The 21,854-nt window shown below is 39.0% G+C and overlaps 1 protein-coding gene across 1 annotated transcript in view; it reads left to right on the forward strand.

Moving 5' to 3' along the window:
* Positions 1–21,854, forward strand: part of CSMD2 (CUB and Sushi multiple domains 2) — an 842,922-nt gene that overhangs the window by 550,560 nt on the left and 270,508 nt on the right. Inside the window, exons 22-25 of the mRNA XM_036743760.1 lie at positions 297–466; positions 12,168–12,324; positions 15,677–15,868; positions 20,205–20,331. Coding sequence (XP_036599655.1) covers positions 297–466; positions 12,168–12,324; positions 15,677–15,868; positions 20,205–20,331 — 646 coding nt within the window. The remainder of the gene's footprint in view (positions 1–296; positions 467–12,167; positions 12,325–15,676; positions 15,869–20,204; positions 20,332–21,854) is intronic.

A 21,854-nucleotide genomic window follows, 5' to 3' on the forward strand; every position in this document is an offset into this window, starting at 1 on the left:
TGCTTTCAGCCTTTCTAAACTGAAGAAGCTATGTGTGCTCTCATGTTGTCTCACCTTCTTCATCATTGGTCACTCATTTTATTGTGAAAATCTATAAACCAATCTATAGAATAGCCACTTACTAATTCAAAAAGTTGAATTCCATAAAACAAAGTTGTGGGGGAGGATTTGAGAGAGTAATGGAGACAGACTAACCAATTATGTACAAATATATTTGGTATTGTTATACTTTGAATTCTGTATGTCCTTGTCAAAGTAGGGAATTACTTATCTATGATTACTATGTCTGTTTCTAGCTGAATGTGGGTCATCTGTCACTGGAACTCAAGGTATCCTGCTGTCCCCCAACTTTCCTGTGAACTACAGTAACAATCATGAATGTATCTACTCCATCCAGACTCAGCCAGGAAAAGGGATTCAGCTTAAAGCTAAGACATTTGACCTTTATGAAGGAGACATTCTCAAGGTAAGGCTTAGAGTATATATGTGAATACATTAAGCTTTTCGTTGTCTATGTTCTTTGCGAATTATCTGCAGTCTTTTCCTTTCTTTTCTTTTTTTCCTCGTATCTTAATAGAATATAAACTCCTTGATGGTCAGGATACTCTTAATTTTTTTCTTCTCTACCTAAGTCCTGAGAGAGTGTGTTTGACATGTCATAAGTGGTTGTTGAATTGAATGGAATTTAGCTTAGAAAAGAAGAGGGGGAAGGTGAGAATTCAATGTTGCATGTTTGGCTATACAGTTATGCACACGCAATAATATTTGTGACTATCTTAACATCCCCCAAGAGCAGGGGGTCTAAACCTGTCTCATGTCACGGACCCATTTGGCAGACTGGCAAAGAAGAGGGGGAAGGTGAGAATTCAGTGTTGCATGTTTGGCTATACAGTTATGCACGTGCAATAATATTTGTGACTATCTTAACATCCCCCAAGAGCAGGGGTTCTAAACTTGTCTCATGTCACGGACCCATTTGGCAGACTGGCAAAGCCTGTGGACTTCTCAGAATCATGTATTTAAATGCATAAAATAAAATACATAGGATAACAAAAGAAACCAGTTATATTGAAATGCATTTATCAAAATATTAAATAAAATTAATGATTTTCAGATTAGGAGCCCTTGCCCTATGAGAATAGAGGTAACTCAATCTACTTTCCTAGAGGTTCAACCTAAACTGAATATGCATTAATTTGTCACCATAGCCTCTCTGTTCTGGGCAATCAGAAGAGAGACTTGTTTTGGTGGTTGTGGTTGTGTATGCTTCAGTGAAAATGTATAACAGTCATGGGGCTAGTCCCTTTCCTGGTGTGAATTCTCCACAGCACAGATAGGGGATGGCTCAGAGCAGTCAATTCTAGCATGAGTGAACTATTGAAAACTGTCCCTGGGTATTCAGGGAAGTACTTTCATTCAGTTTGGATTTAGGTTAATGGCTTTAGAGCTGGAAGGTACCTGAGAGATCATCTAATCAAACCTTTTGTTTTAAAGCTAAGGAAAGAAGACCCAAGCCTGGAGTGCCAGGTGCAAGGCCTTGTGGATGAGGAATGCAAACTCAAGGTTGAAGTGAATAGTTTGCTTGTCTTCTAGCTGACTGTTAATTCGATTGTGTGGGGAAGGAATGATAAGCGGATGTCCTGGAAGTGTATTACACAAAAAAAGATGACTTTTTGTTTGTTTGTCAGTGTGGTACCATGACTCTCCCTTAGCTTTCTCTTCTCAATTCAACACTTTATCAGGCTTCTGGTGTATACAGAGCATTGGGCTCTGTGTGCGGGAAATAGAAAGTTTAGCTAAGACAAAATCCTTACCATCATGGAGCTTTTCATGTAGGAGAATAATACAAACTTAGAAGAGGATAATAAATGATATTCTATGATATTAAATTCATTATTGAGGAAAGGGCCTTTTGTGGTCCTCAGAGTAAGGTTACTGATGGAGTTCAGGTAAAGCTTCATAGAAGAGGTACTGAGCCTTGGTTCTTTGGTCTTCTGATTTACAAAATTTATAGTATTACTGCCTCATCTTATAAAGGAGAATCTTCTATACCTCATATTTGCACGTGATCCCCCACTTACCTGAATTGCAGCAGAAAGGGCTAAATTTGAATTAGATATGTAGAGCCCAGGTAGGTAGTCCAACTCCTAGCTTATTTGAATTTACCAGTCACTAACTTTAATCTCCTCACCTAGGAAAATGGCGCTGAATATTGTTCATATTAAGTGGGGGGGGGGGAATGGCAATGGGAATGCCTCAGACATACTTGCCACCGTTCTAATTCTAGCCCTCTCTCTTTACCTTTTACCTGAACTGTTTGTAATAGTTGTCTAATTGGTGTTCTTTCTTTCTTAGTCTGTCTCCTCTCCAATCCATCGTTTACACATATTCCCGGAATATTATTCTTAAGGTCCAGGTGTCAGACTTGTCAATGATGTCAACTCTTCTTTCAAAAACCTTCAGTGGCTCTTGATTGCCCCTGAGATTAAATATAAACTCCAACAGTTTGACCTGTAAGGCTCCTCAAAGTCTGGCACTGGCCTGCCTTTGCTCATCTTTCTACCTCCTTCCTAAGAGGGTAGATGTCTGGTTTCATCTTTTGTGCTAGATCCAAGATTATTCTTTGTAGTTAATCTAGTTCAAACAAAATTTAGTATATATGTCAAGTACCTCATTGCTTCATTGTTTATATTATTCTCTAGATTTGCTTTCTTCACTCTGCATTGTTTCATTAAGGGTTACCTATTATGAATTCTCCATGTTTTTATTATGGCCCGTTCAAATAGATACAAGATATCGGTTATTCACTGTTACACTGTGATAGGTAGTGTGGCTAGGGATACCTTGTAACATTCATCTGAAAATTTAATAAAACATGCCATCATTGCCTTCATCGAGATCACTGATAACGATGTTAAATACAAGGCCAAGAACAGAACGTTTGATAAAGTACTCCCTCCAAACGGACATTGAAGCATCTATTAACTATTTACAGTTATTTTGTGGGAGGGTGGTGGTCTTTCAGCTACTTCTGAATTCACCTAACTTTACTATCTAGCTCGTATATCTCCATCTCGTCCATAAGTAAAGCATGAGAGACTGGAGCTTTTCTAAAATTGGGTTAACTATTGTCTACAACTCTGATCTCCAAAGTGGCATGTATACATGTAAAAGGGTATACATAACAATTCATTTGGATGCTGGAGAAAAATATAGACTTTCTGTTTATATTCTTTTTATCTGAAAAAGAAAATGTAAAGTTATTAATGTTTAATACTTACTGAATTTGGCACCCTTATTTGGTCCCTACATCAAAGGCCATTAAAGTATGCATTGTATTTTGAGGGAAAAGTGGAAATTCTCCAAAGTTAGGGGGGTTGATACTGGCAATTTCATTTGTTTATTTATTGTACCTAAATCCAGTTTATTTGTGTTATCTGATTTTAACTAAACTAATCATCAAAAAATAGACAATTAACATAAAAAATTACTTCAAGGAATTTGGGGATTACAGATAAAACTTGTACCTCTACTCCTAGTATGAGTTCTTTGTCAGCCACATTTCACGGTAAAAAACTGATAACCTAATCAGATCTGACAATTCAGTCAAAAATTTTGAAATTATCAAGATTATTCAAAATATAATTTTATGTGCACTATCATTAATGATGAAACTTGCCCTGAAAAGATTCAAAGAAATTCCTTTACAAAGTTTATTCTCTGGATGAAGAGAAACATTATCCATTATTAACACAAAAGAGAAATGTGTCATTTAAATTAGGTAGAATGGTTCTAACACTGACCATTGTATTTAACCAGAGTTCTGTTGATTCTGTTTCACTGGTGATCTCTCCAGCTCCCATGGATTCAATTATCATCTCTGTGCTGATGATTCTCAGTTCTAATTGTCCAGCCCTAACTTTCTTTTCTAACTTTCAATGCCATATCTCAAACTGCTTCTTAGATATCTCAAACCAGATGTACTCTAGTGCAAACCTTCAAAACCTTATGCCAGGATTATTGTAGTAGCCTGCTGGTGGGTCTACCTGCCTCAAATTTCTCTCTGTTTCAGTCTGATCCATTCAGCCACCAAAGTGCAGGTCTGATCATGTCATCTCTCTACTCGGTAAACTTCAGTGGCTGTATGTTGACTCTAGAGTCAAATACGAAGTGTTCTATTTGATATTCACAGCCCTTCATAACCTAGCCCTCTCCTATCTTTTCCAGTCTTCTTTCTCCTTACTCCTCATTAATACTCTAGGCTGTTCCATGAATAAGACACCCTGTCTCTCCATTCTGGGCATTCTCTCTGGCTGTACCCCATTCCTAGAATTCTCTCAGCTTTGCTTTCTGACCTCTTTGGCCCCTTTATGTCCCAACTAAAATTCTACTTTCAACAAGAAGCCTTTCCAAGCTCCTCTAAATTACATCACCTTCCCTCTATTAAATATTTCCTCTTTATCCTGTATATAGCTTGCTTGGTATGTATTGGTTTGCCAGTTGTCTCCCTGATTGGGCTCTTTGAGGACAAGGACTATCTCTTGCTTCTTTTTGTTTCCCTAGTACTTAGCACAGTACCTGGAACATAGTAGTGGGTATTTAATAAATATTGATTACTGATTGATCTTAAATTCATCATGTCCAAACTTGAACTCATTATCTTTCTTCTCAATTCCTTGCCTTTTCTAATGTCCCTTTTACTGTTGAGGGCATCACCAATATCCCCGTCAGTCAGGTTTATAACCCCATTGTCATTGTTAACTCCTTACTCTCACCCTCCATATCCAGTCTGTTGCTAAGTTCTTTTGATAACATCTCTCGTAAATATCCCTTTCTCTGCTCTGGCACCTGATACAACTCTCCTCCCCCCACACCTAGGCTATTCCAATAAAATGTAAGCCTTCTGGTTAAAATGTCTGCCTCAAGTCTCTCTTCACTCCAGTCCATCCTCTATTCAGCAGTCAGACTAATCTTAATGCTCAGGCCTGACCTTGTCGCCCAGGGCCCCACCTCTTTCCCCTGCCTCTCCCTTCCCCCCATTCAGTCGATTTCAGTGCTTCCTCAGTCCCAGAATCGAATAGAATGTCCTGGTGTTCAAAGCCTTTCATCAGCTGGCCTCCTTCTACTTTGCCAGTCTCCTTACACTTCCTTATTCCTTCTCCGCCCCCCCCCCAAGTGTATTCTGAGATTCAGTGAAACTGGTCTCATTGCTGTTCCTCACACAAGACACTCCATCTTCTGACTCCATGCATTTTTGACTGGCTGTACCTCATACCAGGAATTTTTTCCCTCCTTTCTTCAAGTTTTAGATAAAATTCCACTTTCTGAAAGATTCTTTTCATAGTCCCTATTAATGATAGTCCCTTCCTTCTGCTGAATATTTCTGCTTTATCCTACATTTATATTTTCTTTCTACATAGTTGTTAGTATGTTTTCTACCCTCATTAGACTATGAACTTCTTGAGAATGTATATAATCTACATATGACTTGGCATAGCTAGCCTCAGAACCAGGAAGACCTGGATTCAAGTCCTGCCTCTGACACATGCTGGCTATAGAACCCTAGTTAAATCTCCAAGACTATAAGATGCAGAAGATGTGTTAACCTACTTCTGTAAAGGGAATTTCTTCATTTGGAAGTTCTCTATAGCTATAAAATCCACAGCCAATCCCTTTTCTTGTTGTTATATCACATATTAATTACCTGTGAACATGTTATATCTTCAAGTAGAACATAAGTTCTCTGAATGCAGAAAATGTCTCATTTTTAATGTAATAAATTCTTGGCGATCAATTGATTGATTCATTGATTTATTTTTGGCATGACTTGTTCCTAATGAAGCAGTCTTATCTCTTTTTGATAACCAACCTTCACTTTTTGGATGTTCAGAAACTATCCTCTTTATCATTCTAGAATTTTGCCAGGAATTAAAGTCAACTTCACTGACCTATAGTGATTAACTTTTTATTTTTAATGTCTTGTATTCGTTACACTACATTCATTTTATGAAATATCCCTGCTCTTAAATCTTCCATGGTAACAGTAAAAAACAGCTAAGTGAAACTAACCAGCAAAACAATTATCTGACGTGTAATATTACATTCCCATGGTGTCCTGTCTCTCTTGAGTGGGTTTTGTCATCTGTTTTCTGGACCAGGATTGGTAATGTGAATGCAGTTGCCTTTTCTTATTCTTTTGAAATTTATATTATCATACTCATTGCCTAGATTTTGCTCTCTTGGCACTAGATCCCTTCCAACTCAGATTCTATGATCTGTGATTTGGTAGGAGAAGCAGATCTGTGCATATGAAAGATTTGTTTGGAAAAGATAGATTGGAGGGAGTGAAAGGAGAAAGCACACAGGCACATATACACATATTCACACACAGGTCTCTCTAAATATTAGCTATATTTATCAGATACTCAGGACTAAAGTACATGTTGATCATCTTGAGGAAATAAGCTCAAAAACAAATCAACCTATAAAACTAAGCTGTAATAATGGGAAAAATAAAGACCACTGAAGAAATCCTTAAAATGCATCAATTGTACAGACCAGGTTGGCATAGATTACATGCCTCTCCTGCGTTTCATTGGATAGATATTAATTTCCAAAATAAGAGACCTTAGCTACCTTGCTAAACTATATGTTTTACTCTTAGCCAGAAAGGTGAAAATGAACAGAAAACTATAGAGTGAAAAGGCCATGAGACTGAAGAGCATAGATTCTGATGGCTCCCCACATGACAATTTCTCTGCAAATAGGGCAGAGAAAAGACTTGCCAGACCTCTGAGTCTGGAGTTTAGAAGCAAGAGAACAGGAAGCACATATTAAGCCTTTTTTCTCTTCATTTTCTTTGGTAATATTTCTAGCTAAGGGTATATTCCCCATCAGAAGTTGTTGTTTGTCCTTCATTCTCAAAGAAGACCATGACATCAGAAAAGTAATGCCATGACTTGCAAGTGAATTGGATTTAAGTGAGGCAGGACTGTGCAAGGTCACCAGCCTCACTTTCTCCTCTGGAGCCCTCTGGGTCCAGTAGCCCTCTCCCTCTTTCTCCGTCTCTCTCCCTCCCTCCCTCTCTCAGTTTCCCTGTCTCTATATTTCTGCATCTGTCTGTCTCTTTCTCTGTGTCTCTTTGTGTTGGTCTCTGTCGGTCTCTGTCTGTATGTCTGTCTCTGTTTCTCTCTTCCACCATCTGTTATCCTGCCCTCATGAGCCACCTTTTATAGGCACACAATCAAATGGAACGTGATGAGTTATCTTCTGATTATCATGCTCTACAACATAAGGTGGGCAGTAGAACCACATTTTCAACCTTGACAGGATAGTAATCAAAGCATCTTGTGGTCCCTCTAGTGTTAGACTTCTACTTGGATTTGGAAGAAATTCTAGGATTGATTGGCATAGTATTGTCTTTCTCCTCAGAATTCTTCAGAGTGATCCCATCTTCCAAAATAAGGTCTGCAATCTGAACTACAGAAAAAGAAGACTGGCCAAAGCTCTGAAACCCTGTGTACCATCACAATTGGGTCTTCTCATGTTTCTATTTAGATGCAACTGTGTTATTTATTATAGCCACAGGCCTACACCTACTTATAGTTTGGTACTAGTTCCTGCTTTCGTAGGAATTTGTACGTAATCTTAGATTCAAGCTTCACCTCTGTTTTTATCGGTTGCTGTTTTACTATGACTTACGTGACCGTTATGTATCTGAATTCCTGAAACTCAGTAAGCATTTAAGAAATTCTTTTTCATGTGTTGATTCATTGCTCACCATCATTTTGTTTCTCATCATTAAAACTTGTTCCTCTCCTCCTCCCACCCCCCTACCCCTTGCCCCCGACTTCAGGGACTTTCTTTTAAAAATATTTTTTTTAAAATATATATTTTATTTATTTTAACATTCATTTAAAATTTTTTTGAGTTCCCAGTTCTTTTGCTCTCTCTCTAGCCCTTCCCCCACCCACTGAGAAGGCAAGCAATGATATCAGTTTGATATCAATTGTATATATGTTTTGCAAAATATATTTCCATATTAGCCATGTTGGGGGAAAACCAAGAAAAATAAAGGAAGTAAAGAGAGTATGTTTCAAGCTGTATTCAGAGATCATCGGTTCTTTCTCAGGAGGTCGATAGCATTTTTCATCAGGGGTCCTTTGAAATTGTCTTGATCATTGTCTTGATCAGAGTAGCTAAGTCTTTTATAGTTGATCATCATTATAATATTGCCGTTACTGTGTACAGTGTTCTTCTGGTTCTGCTTACTTCACTTTGTATCAGTTCATTTAAATCGTTACAGGTTTTTCTGAAACCATCCCTCTCCTCATTTCTTATATAGCACAATAGTATTCCATCACAATATTATACCACAACTTGTTCTGCCATTCCCCAGTTGTTGGATATCCCATCAATTTCTAATCCTTTACTACAAAAAGAGATGGTGTAAATATTTTTGTACATATAGGTCCTTTTCCTTTTTTAAAAAAAAAATTTATCTCTTTGTGATACAGATCTAGTAGTGGTATTGCTGGGTCCAAGGGTATACATGATTTTATAGCTCTTTTGGTATAGTTCCAAATTATTCTTCAAGTTGGTTGGAGTTCACCACACTACCAGCAATGCATTAGTATTACTATTCCTATATACTATTACTATATCTGCATCCCCTCCAGTATTTGTCATTTTCCTTTTCTGTCATGGTAACCAATCTGATAGGTGTGAGGTGGTACTTGAGACCTGTTTTAATTTGCATTTCTCTAATCAATAGTGATTTACATAATTTTTTTTTCACGTGAAAATTGATAGCTTTTGTTTCTTCTGAAAACAGCCTGTTCATATCCTTTGACCATTTATCCTTTGTGGAATAGCTATTATTTTTTTGTAAATTTATCTCAGTTCCCTATATATTTCAGAAATGAGGCCTTTATCAGACAGACTTATAGTAAAAAGTATATTCCCCCAGTTTCCTTCTATTTTTGACTACATTGGTTTTGTTCATGTAAAAATGTTTTAATTTCCTGTAATCAAAATTATCCATTTTACTTTCTGTGATCCTCTCTATCTCCTATTTGGTTATAAACTCTTGTCTTATCCATAGATCTTTCAGGGATCTCCTTGCTCCTCTAAATTTTGCATGCCTGAAAAGCAACATCATATAGTGAAAAAAGAATGAATATTAACTCAGTGTTTCAGTTTTATTTCCGCTATCATTTCAGATGTCATTGTGTCATATCACTGTGATTTTGGGTTAAGGTCTTAGTCTTTTCACCTGGAAAATGGGGAGAATCATACTTGTCCTGCCTACTTCATACAGTGGTTATGAGGATTTTTTGTATGTCTGTGTTTTATTGTAATTATTAAAGGAGATTTATATAGAATGCTTCATAAACTAGAATTAGTAAAAAATAATTGTTGCAGCTTTTTGTAACCATTATGGCATGGTTTTTGACCCTCTCCTTGTTCCTGACCTTTGTTAACTACAACTTTCCTTTCTCTGTCTTGCCTACTTAGACTTTTGATGGCTACCTAGGTTTCTTGATCCTGGTCCTGGCCTTGCCACCATCCATGACCTTAGTGGGATAAGTCTTCACCCTTCCTGTAGCAGGAAGGAATAAGAGTAGATAGGAGGAATATTAAAATTGTCATTATATCAAGGACTGATTTAAAAAACAAACAAACAAACTCCTTTCTGTGTAATTGGGTGCATCAAGATGAACTGATTCACCTCTTTCTGTCTCTTTGAGCCCTGGGGGCACTGAGTTTTGCGACTACAAGTGCCATAGATTTTCCATATTCTTCAAATAAATAGGGCCTCTGAAGCTTGAGCCAAAATCATAATAAGTGCAACACTATCTGTTTAAAGAATACTGTCCTTTAGAATGCTTTACTTAACAAATGGTGGAACAATAACTGTTCCAATATGCCTGTAGCCAGCTCCACATGGAAGCATAGAAATTGTTTGCCATGCAGAAGTATTCATTACCCATCTCAAAACTCCAGCTCTGATATTTGCCAAAGCACTATGAGAGTCTTCCATTTGGCTTTAGTTTCTGTTATTGTTTGGTACAATTGCTGAAAGGAAATTGTAAGCTGGAAGTCTTGAGGACTCGCACACTGTTCCAGCAAGAGTTGCCTATTGCTGGAATTCCTGGGGCCAGATACAAAGCAAGAAGGAAAGACAGCTGGTAGTGCAAGGTCCTGCTCCCAGTAGACTTTGCCATTGTCCCCTCTCGATGACATGCAGCTGGGCAGAGTTTAGCTACCTAGCCTGCCTCCTGGGAGTCCAAATCTCTTGTGCCAGATGTTTGCTGCTCAGGCTGCTATTACCTATATACCCTCCGCCTTTGTCTAATGCCTTATCCCTTTCCAAGAAAGTGGTCAGCACTTCCTCCATTGGTGGGAGACAGGAGGGACGGTTAGTAGGCTGAAAAGGTATCCCAGGCACTTCAGTGACATAAAGGAGTCGTACTTGGGGAGCATTCAGGAATAAGTGCCCTAGGAAATCAATTTTTCTTTGACAGTATAGAGCTGGATAAGAAACAGTGTAGTCTGAGGAAGAGGGAAGGAAACAGCATTTATTAAGTACTGGATGTGTGCCAGATACTGTGCACAGAATTTTGCAAATATCTTGTTTATTCCTCACTAAAACTTTAGGAAGTAGGTGCTAGTAGTATCCTCATTTACAGTTGAGGAAACTGAGGCAGTTAAATGTAAATTGACTTGCCCAGGAGCACATATTAAGTGTCTAAGGCCATATTTGAACTTGACTGTAGGCCCATTGCTTTTTCCACTGTACTACTGGTTGCCTCTGTATAATGGGAAGAATGATAGAATTAGAACTAGAGGACCTGGATAAATGCTGGATCTCCTTCTTAGTGTTTGTATGAATTTTAGTAATGTTCTCTAGGCCCCAGCTTCCTCATTGTAAAATGAGATGGTGAGACAGTAGATGATTTTTTAAAGGTTCCTTCTACCTTTAAGTCTGTGGTCCTATGAACTGTGTCTTTGGGCTCCGCCCAGGAACAATCTAGACAGGAATTCTTAACTATATTTGTGTCATGGACCGTTCTGACAGTATGGTGAGACCTATGGACCTTTTCTTAAAATGATGTTTTTAAATACATAGTATTGTAAAGGAAACCAATTGTATTGAAATGGAATTATCAAAATATATATTTCTTAAAAGTTCAGACTGCAGGTTAAGCACTCTTCATCTAGAGCCAGTGGGCCTGGCTATTAACCCTGTCTCTTATTCATACTAGCTGTGTTATTTAGACAAGTCATTTAATTTCCCTAGGTCTTAGTTTCCTCATCTATACAAGGAGGCTGTTGTTTAGTAGTTTTGAGTCATGTCTGACTCTTTGTGACCCCTTTTGGGTTATTTTTTTTTTTTGGCAAAGAAACTGGAGTGTTTGCCATTTCCTCTTACATCTCATTTTACAGAGAAGGAAAGTGAGGCAAACAGAGGTAAGTGACTTTCCCAGGGTCACATAACTAGTGAGTGTCTGAGTCTGACTCCAAGCCTGGCCCTCTATCCACTGTGCCACCCAGCTGCCCACATGAGGAGTTTAGATTGAATAGTCTCTGAGGTTCCTTACAGCTCTAGATCTGTGATTCAGCTGTGAGAGAATTTAGGTGGTGGGAGGCAGAGATTGTGAAATGCTTTGAGTCAGTCTCCACTGAAACAACAAAGCAGCCGAAGATTCTCCAAGAGTGATCTTGTGTCTTCAAGGTTGGAGTCAAGAAGAGAGTAAGGGTGAGAGCAAAAGTCAGTCAGGGCACATAATAGTTATTTTGTCTCTTCTGTCTTTTTGGCCACCTTCCCCAGTTTCTATCATTCCTATTTTTTATGCTCCCTCTGCTGTCTCTGGCATTTCTACTACCTTCCAGAGTTCAGCTATCTCTTCATTACTCTCTCTACTACTGCTGCCCTTGCCACGATCTGCCTTCCCCTTTGTGCCATCCCTACTTTTCTGTCATTCCCATTATGCTATTTCTACTCTATTCCACCCTGTTGTTTTTTACCATCTCCAATCAATGTCACCCAGTTGTCATTAGTCTCAAATTTGGGGCTTCGTTGTCACTGCTTTTGAGCAAACTCATATTAATATAAATTCTATAATTCTAATGCAGTAGTTTGGCCTTGTCTTTCCTGTGCCCAGGTCTATGATGGCAGCAATAACTCTGCTCGCTTGCTGGGTGTGTTCAGTCGCTCAGAGATGATGGGGGTCAGTTTAAACAGCACATCCAGCAGCCTGTGGCTTGATTTTATTACTGACTCTGAGAACACCAGCAAGGGATTTGAACTTCAGTTTTCCAGTAAGTCTTTTTTTGTATTTGGGAGGTTATTGAAGTCATAATATTCTTTCCTCCTTGGCAAATGTGAAGAAAATACAGTTTTATCTCTGATTTCATGGATTTGATTTTCTAAGGCTGGTACTTGAAGAACTGGTTATTTCCTTTTACTAACTAGCCCTTTAATTCGGGTAAGCTGCCACCATATGGATGATGGTCCCTGGTCTCTAATCACAATACAAACACTTCCCATAGGTGTAGATAGTTGAGTCAGGTATTGTACTATGCTTTTATATTATTTTTTCTTTTTAAAATGTTTAAAATAAGTTTTATTGAAATGCTTTGTATAACATGAAATCCCTATGTCTATAAAAAAATACACAGTTGGGAGAAGATTTTAAAAAATAGTAACACCTGGAAAATAACTACCTTTCCTACTGCTCTTTTAACTATTCTATTAATCTATAATGGGTTTTAAGATTTCCTTTGCTTATGGATTGAAAAAGAGAATTTTTAACTCTCACATCAGTTATTTTGGTTGACTGACAGCTCTCAGGGTTTTACACAATTTCTTTAGTATTTGGAACTGAAGTTTCACTGTAACATTTTTTTATGTAGCCTCAATAACCCAAGTGAGAGGTATTTTCCTTATGACATATGCCAGCCCCATGGAAAATATTTTTATATCTATATTTCCCCCCTTTTGTAGACAGAAAGGTCAGGTTGTACTTTATTTTTCACAATGCCTTTCTCTAATCAAAAGAGGCTCTTATAGCTCCATCACTAAGATGTTCCAAGCCTTCTCCCACTCTTAGAGAGCTGGTGTGGTGTAATTGGATTTGAAGTCAGAGAATCCATGTTCAGTCTGACCTCTGGTACTTAATACCTGCTTGACTTTGGACAAATTACTTCACCTCTTTTGACATCAGTTTCCTCATTTGTAAAATGAGACTAGCTTAGGATGTTCTAAGCTTTTTTGTGTCCATGGACTTCTCTGGAAGTCTGGTGAATTCTGCGTACCCCTCAAAATATTTTTTTAAATGCAGGAAACAAAAGACATAGGATTACAAAGGAAAAGAATTACTCTTAATTATTTTAATAATTTATTAAAATATTTTAAAAGTTCACATATCCCAGGTTAAGAGCTCTTGGAATAGATAATCTCCCATTTCTTCCAGCTCAAAGTCTGTGATCCTTTTATCCTTAATTGCCTAGGTACATGTATTGATCCATTATTTTATCACAATCAGTTTATTGTCAGTTTATTAAGTGTCTGCTGTGTGCTAGGACTAAGTTCTGGGAATTCATGAGCAAAGATTGAAAAAGTCCCTACTCACAAGGATCTTACAAATATATACACACACAATACATATATACATGCATTTATACATATATACACACATACACATATATATGTATAAACATAACTAATAAACATATATGTGTGTGTTCTGTATACACACATACACAAAGTAGTTAAATATAAGATGGTTAGGAGAATCAGGGAAGGCTTCATTCATGAGTTGGTGCCTGAGGTGCATCTTAAAGGACAGTAGCAAAGTAGAGGTAAAGAGAGAGGGCATTCCAGGTTTGGAGGGACAGTGAGTAGAAAGGCATGGAGCTAGAAGGTGGAGTTTCTTGAAAAGGACAAAGAGAAAGCCAGTTCAGCTTGATTGAAGAATGTGGGAAGGGGAATAATATCCAATGATGATGTAAAGATAGCATGAAGTTAGGTTGTGGAGGGCTATCAGAGTTAAATAGAGGAGTTTATATTATATTTTAGAGGCAGTAGGAAGCCACTGGAGTTAGCTTTGTAGAGGAGCCAAATCGTCAGATCTGAACTTATTTTAACATGCAGCATGTGGGATGGACTGGAGTGATGAGAGACAATGAAAGGTACCAATTGTGAAGCTGTTACAATAATCTAGGGGATGAGGGTCTGAATTAAGGTGGTAGTTGTGTGAGTAGATAAAAGGATTTGCATGTGAGACATAGCTGGGAAGGCAGAAATGACAAGATTTGACAAATGATTGGATATGTTAGGTGAGAGAAAATGAGGAGTCTAGGTTAATTAGAAACTCCAGATACTAGAAGAATGTTTATGACAGGGAAGTTTGGAAGAGGAAAAAGGTATTCAGGGAAAGCTAATAAGATCAGTTTTAGACTTGTTGAGCTTAACATATTTCCAAGATAATCATTTTGAAATGCTCAGTCAGCAACTGGTGATCCAAGATGAAAGCTTGGGGGAGAGATTCGTGTTGATATGTAGATGGCACTATTTGTAAGAGATGTTACTTAAATCCATGGGAGTCGATGAGGTTATGTACATGCATACACACATAGACATACACACACATACATACATACATACATATCTATAATTCATCCTGTTATTTCTGGCTCTAAAAGGCTTCTACCAGAGCATAGAATTAGCATACATTTACCTGCACTATCCTGTTTTAACAGAATGATTCCATTTTCCACAAAATTTACTTTTTAAGGACACATAAACAGAATATTTTTTCGACAGACCTTTTGGTTTTATTAGCATAAGGAACTCTTGGTAAGGAAATTCTATCAATGCAGATTGGTACTTGCTTTACAATTTATAATCTTAGAGATTTGTCTAGGGCACCAAGAGGTTAAGTGACTTACTCACAGAAAAATAGCCAGGATGGTGTGTCAGAGGCAGACTTGAACCAAGTTCTTATTAATTCTGAGGTCAGCTCTTTATCCACTACAGAGGCTGCTTTCTAAGCCAAATGTAATGTGCTTTTAAAGTATCATTAGAAATAGATTTTTCTCCATATTTCATACTACCAAAAATGGTCAGTCACTTACATGGACTTCTTGAAGATTTAGTTAATGACAGAGCATTTGGATGAATACAGAATCGGTGGAATACCACCTTTCCTTGAAGAACTCAAAGATCAACTGGTCAGACTAATCACTTATACATTAATTCTTTGAAGACGTATGTAACTTAGTATAATGCATAAAGTACATTGTTGTTGAAGAGATGCAGAGTAGAGAAGCAGTCAGAATTTGGTAGCATTAATCAGGGGAGGTTTACTGAAAGAGATGGCTTTTGAAATTGCTTAGAGATGTAGTTTGCCATAGTTGAAGAATTGAGAAGGCATTCTGTATGTGTGACACATGTGTATTCTGCACATGTGTGAAGACACAGAGATGAGAACCAGTTAGTTGCTCGTAAAGTCCAAGGAGCTTGTTTCTTAGCTCTCTCCCTGCCCTGCTTGAAGTTATCAATGGTTTCCTCTTATTTGTCCTAATTATTACATCAAAGGGTGGGTAAGGGATTTCTTTTGAAGGTTTCTGAACATGGATCACTTTTTTACAATTTTATCTTTTCTACCAGGCTTTGAACTCATCAAATGTGAGGATCCTGGAATCCCCCAATTTGGCTACAAAGTACATGATGGGGGACACTTTGCAGGAAGTTCAGTATCCTTCAGCTGTGACCCTGGGTACACTCTGCGAGGCAGCCCAGTTTTGATGTGCCTGACTGGAGAGCGCAGGGCCTGGGATAGACCTCTCCCCATCTGCATTGGTAGGATTGCTGTGCTTCTCATTATGCCTTCAACTCTTTAGCGAGGCCTCCTTCTTGCCCTCATTGCCTTTTCTTCTGTAACAAAAACAAAATAAACTTGCTGTCTGATGTAACTATCAAGATTTGATACAAGCTTCTCGGTTTGGGGATGCTAGTTTGTTAACCATTATATACATCTTTATGGCACTTTACATTTTACAGAGCACTCTCACATCCATGTTTTTATCCCTATTACACCAGTGGGAGGTGCTCAGGGCAGATATTCTTATCCCTGGCAGACAGATAGGGAAAATGAAGCCTCAATAACCAAAGCTACATAACTGGTTGGTGGCAGATTTGAGAAAGATTTCAGTCTCTCGACCTTCAGTTTTATGCTTCCCACCCATATATTCCTCCTAATGCCTCCTGTATATATTATTTCAGCAGATATATTAATAAAGAAGTGATAGTTAATTGAAAAAGGGCCAGTTGGAGGGCTCAGGATATTTGGTTTCTAGTATGAGTTTCACCATTGATTTTCTAAAGTCATCAGTTTAGAGACTTGATGTGGAGGTGCTAGTCCAGATACAACAAAGTCTCTGGTGTTGTATGTGGAAAGCTAGATGAAATCCAGGGGAGACATAAAGAGCTTGTGATGAAGATACTACCATGCTTGGCTTGCTCTAAGGCTTCAGGGCGTAGGCTGGCCTCCATGTCCACCGTATGGGGAGGAGAGTGACTGCAGTTGCTACTTAGAGAAGTTTAGAGGGTCTCTTATGGATTGTCAGAGGAGAGAATGCCAAAATAAAGCCATTACAGAGTCAGTCATCTGCAGACTCGTGAGCTGATCTGGCCATGTGTGTTCCCTGTACATGTGCCTTACTACCACACTAACTTGCAGACTTTAGCCAGACTTCTCTGGTCTCCATTTCCCCCTCTGTAAAATGGAGATCCTAATTCTTTTCCTACCCCCTTCATGGGAATGTTGTAAAGAGAAATAAGATAATAAAGCAACTCTTTCTCTAGCCTAGGGTACCATCTGTGACCACTATCCTTATGACCAGTATCCTATATTTGGAGACCAGAATGGGATCAGACCATGGTGAAGGGTACAGAGAGGCAAAGATACCCTTGTGTCTTTGTGCTCCACTTGCCTCTCTCTACTTTCTTGCTCTTCTCTTTTATTTTCTGTCTTGTCTACTTTGCCATCTATGTCTCTTGTGTCCTCCTCCTTCCCTGCTGTTCCCTCCCTAACCAACTCTCCCTTCTTCAAGCTCTAAATTTCCTATAACATGAAAGGATATACATAAAATGCTTTGCAAATCTTAAAGCACTATATGCTGCTGTTATTTACTCCATCAGAACTCATCTGTGCATTGAGGGCCTTCTTTCTCATACTTCACATTGGTCAATATGACCAAATTAATTTCCTTTGAAATGTGAAAGGTCAAGGATATCTGTAATGTTATCATTCTTCCATGTAGCCTATGCCTTTCAGTAATAACCTTTGTTACTTTAATCAGGATTTCCTGAAAAGTGGGACAAGCAGATAATTTCTCCCAACCCTTCATCATACCCTGGAGGCCAGGCTTTATGTGTACATTCCTTGTTTTATCTGTAGATGGGCCCCATTTTGAGGAAGCCTGATAGCACCACTTGCAACCAGAAATAACTGTTGGAACTTGAGATGTCTCCAGGATGCCAAGACATGGAAGAGTTAAGAGGCATCAGAGATGTCTAAAGTCTAATCATCATGGCAGATCAATATAGGTGGATAAAACAGTGATAAGGCAAGCACTTAGGATATATCAGGCTTGATGTTAATAAGCACTGGGTAATACAGATATAGGCAAGTAAGACAATCCCTACCTTCAGAGAGTTTGCATTCTAATGGGGCCAAATGGGGGAAGAAAAAAGTTAAAGGGACCTTATAAAGTGAGATAGGAGAGGGACAAGGCAGCCGGCACAGAGGAGGAGGAAGCAAAGAAGTCTGGAGAGTAAAGTTATATGATAAGAGAAGCATAAGGAGCAGCTAGTTGGTGCAGTGGATAGCCCTGGAGTCAGAAGGACCTGAGTTCAAATATGGCCTCAGACACTTGCTACCTTGGCAAATCACTTAACACCCTAATTGCTGTGGGAGAGGGGGAAGAGAGACAGAGAGAGAAGCATGATTAGAGCCCCTCCTGAAAAAGGGGTAGGGGCAGGCATTCACCATTGATCAGGAGTTTGGGGCCTCAAGGCAGAGATTCTCTAAGGCAGCCCGGCAGCTACTAAGGACAAAGAGAAGACAACATGGATTTTAGGCTCCATCAGAGACATGGAAGTTACTCTCTCTTGTTCAGACCACATCGGTAGTATAGCCTTCATTTTTGGTTACTACATTTAGGAAGCACACTGATAACATGGAATGCTTCCAAACAAGAGCACCAGCTTGGTAAAATGACTGGAAATCATGCCATTTCAGTATTGGTTGAAGAAGCTGGTGATGTTTAACCTACAGAAGAGAGGACTTAAGGGGGACATCATAGCTGCCTTTCAGTATTGAAAGGATTGTCACGTGAAGGAGTGGTTAGTTTGGTTCTGCTTGACCTCAGGTGACAAAAGTAGAAGCAATAGGTAGAAATCACTCAGAGCTAGATATTGACTTCATGTAAGAAAAAACAATGATTATTTGAGTTGTTCAAAAGGAAAATGGTATTCCTCTCCAATGATGCCTTCTGGCACAAGTGGTGTGGAGCAGTGGATAGAGCATTGGACCTAAAGCTAGAAAGATTTGGGTCTGAATCCTTCCCCAGACACCTAATAGGCTATGTGACCTTGGGCAAGTCACCTAAATTCTCTGAACCTTATTTTCCTCATCTGTACAATGGGAGTAACATTATACCTGCTTCCCAGTGTTGCTGTGAGGAGCAAATGAGATAAAGTGCTTTGCAAAACAAAGTGTTATATAAAAGTCAGATGCTTTTCAGTTATTATTTAGCAGCTATTTTTATTATTTGTTGTTGTTGTTGCTATTTTAGTTTAGTTTTAGTTAATTTGGTTTAGCCTTGGGTTTAGTTTAGTTAAGACTTGTGTTCTAACAACAGTTGTGTGACCTTGGCCAGTTTCCTCTGTGTAGTCCTATATATCAGTAAGGCAAGATTCATGACCTTGAGGATGACCATGAACGTGCCTGTATGGTTCAGAATCGCAAAGTATAAGAAATGCTCTAAGGAGAAGGCAGAGGAAGTATGACAATGAGAGAATCCAATCCCAGGACCAGTAATTCCAATTCCATACCATAGCAATTATATTCCAAAACCAGTAAGCCCACCTCAATGTAGCAACAAGGAAATTATAAGAAAGTATTATAGCAAGGAGCCAAGCCATCCTGCAACCTCCCCTCCTGCTAGGGCCTCCCTGTAAACAATCACTCAGGAATCCTAACTGTCCACTCAGTACTCTCTGCTGAAGCTCTGTCGACTCTGACTTCCTCCATCTCCCCAACTCTCTCTTGTTCTGCACTCTTTGCTTTCAGTTCTGGGCTTTTTATACAGTCCTAGCCAGCATCTGATTGACTAGAACTTGGTGCACATACCAGTGGCTCAGGTCTTAGCAACTCCCCTTAGGGCTTCACTCGCACATTGGCTTAACTAGCCAAGGGCCTGGGGCCTCACATCTAGTTAGTGAAAGGGTGTAGGCCTGCCTCTGATCAGGCCTCCCTTTGTTGGCCCCACCTGAGGCCTATTCAATGACAGGGAAAGATCTTTCACTTACTGATTGGTCTTACATCATGTTGAGTGTTCTAAGGTCCCTTTCATCTTCAGTATGCCATAGTTATATGATTCTTATCTCCTCTAGCAGTATCCACCTTTCTTAACCTGTTCTTATCCTCATCCTTGCTTTTGTCTCCCTGTCTCTCTTATGCCTGTTGTCCCTTGTAGCTTGTCTTCCTGACAGCACAGCTGCATCACCCTTTACCTGGTAACCCAGTTCTAATCAAATAGGACTTTGGGGTCCAGAGTCAACACAAGGGGTGGCTTTTCATGCATCCAACTCTGATTTTTGGATTGAGGGGTCCCATTTAAAAAATCTTATTTTCTTGAGTTTATGACATGTTTTTGGTGATTTATGACAAACATTAAAAGGGCTGCACATTTCTTCTCCATTATCTGCTCCTTTAGCAGGCACAACTATCAAAGGAGAATGCCAGCATGCTAGATCACCTCTGTTTCTTAAGCCCCAGTATACCTTGGGATTATTTTCTTCACTTTCTTTTACTGGAGGACCTCAGAGTAACTTAGGCTTTGAAACTGCATAACAGCTACTCTATATCAGGTTTCTCCTTTGCTCCTCACTCTGTTGATATTTCTTTCAGCTGAGTGTGGAGGGACTATCAAAGGAGAGGCGTCCGGACAAGTGCTCTCACCTGGATATCCAGCTCCCTATGACCACAATCTCAACTGTGTTTGGACTATTGAAGCTGATGCTGGGTGCACCATAGGGTAAGTGGAAAGGGTTCATTGAAGCAGGTAATGGCCTGGTTTCAAGGGATATTACTACATGATGACTGTTTTATGTCATAAGTGAGATAACAAGCTTCCAATTCAGCTTCAGGGAAAAGGACCAGGACTTTATGTGCTACCCAGGATTTTTGCATTTTCTAACCATCGTAGTTGCAATTCCAGCATCCCCAAATGACATTGGGGCATCCTACCTAATTCTAGTGACTGTCACCTCTCTTCTTTTTCAGTCTACTCAGAAAGCGATGGGTTTAAGCAAAAGTTTATTAGCACTTTAGGAAATTGAAAAGGACAAATCTAAAAATTCAAATTTTAAAAAATCATCGAGAGAGAGAGAGCCTTAGATATCACGTCCAAGGTATTCACTAGTTGCTAGACTTTCTCCTGAGTCTGAGCTAGGTCTTGTGATCTTTTTTTTTGTTAACTACTTACTAGGACACCATATGGCTAGGGTGCATAAATGTGGCATGGCTTCTTGGTAATATAGCCTTTAACATCTGAGGTTCTTCTTTACAACAGCCTTTGCATGCTTTTATATATCCATGCCCGGAAGTATCTTATAGTGACCATTGGACACTCCTGATTAACATGACACCTATCAAAGGCCTCCATGTTAGTATAGCTTCCTTCTGTTGGGATAACATTATAGGATATATGACATATATATATATATATATATATATATATATATATATAACATATAGGATATATGTATATATATAGGTGCATTAATTGATCTGTACTACCCAGTTAGGTCCCCATGCAATCTCTATCTAGAATAACAGAGGAATTATTGCTTTTTATTATTGTATTGAAGCTATGGAACTCACCCCTCAAGAATCTAGTATTATCAGATAATTCTCATTGAGCCTCTGCCATGTTATGCTTAGCTACAACTGAAGGGCAATATCCGTGTTCTTAAAGTAGATAAAGGATAATTTAGACTTCTACCAAAATGGGTGGAGGTCATTCACAAAAATGTCTTAGATAAACCCAAACAACAACAAAGTCCCAAAGCACAGGCTAAAATAAAAAGTCCATTCAGGACTGTTAGACAGATAATACACAGGAGGCACTGGAGGTTTGGACTCCAGCCTCTAACAGGTTCGTTCTTGATTTGGTCAGACAGGAAAGATAGCTTCAAAGGGATTAATAATAAGCTTTACTCTAGTCTAGTTTTCTCTAACAGTATTGCTGATAACGGAAGCACTACAAACTCCTACAGTATTCCCTAATCACCCTTCTTGCAGGGGCTGACGAGAAGTGGGGGGTAACTGCCCCTATGTCTCGATGGGGACAATCGAGACAGGCACAACTTGTGTATTCAACGCTAAAGGGTTCCCCTAAATCCCCTCAAGCCTCAGTGGGGGCTGGTTGAAGCAAACACAGATTCCCCCCTCCTGATCCTTGATGGGGGCTGATCAAGGTGCACAGCATCCCAGCTTGCACATTCAACCATAAAAGTTCCCCAACTCACTGACCACCTATTTTATAGGGCATCAGAC

The sequence above is a fragment of the Trichosurus vulpecula genome, chromosome 2, assembly GCF_011100635.1.
Source record: "Trichosurus vulpecula isolate mTriVul1 chromosome 2, mTriVul1.pri, whole genome shotgun sequence".
In the NCBI taxonomy this organism is placed as follows: Eukaryota; Metazoa; Chordata; class Mammalia; order Diprotodontia; family Phalangeridae; genus Trichosurus; species Trichosurus vulpecula.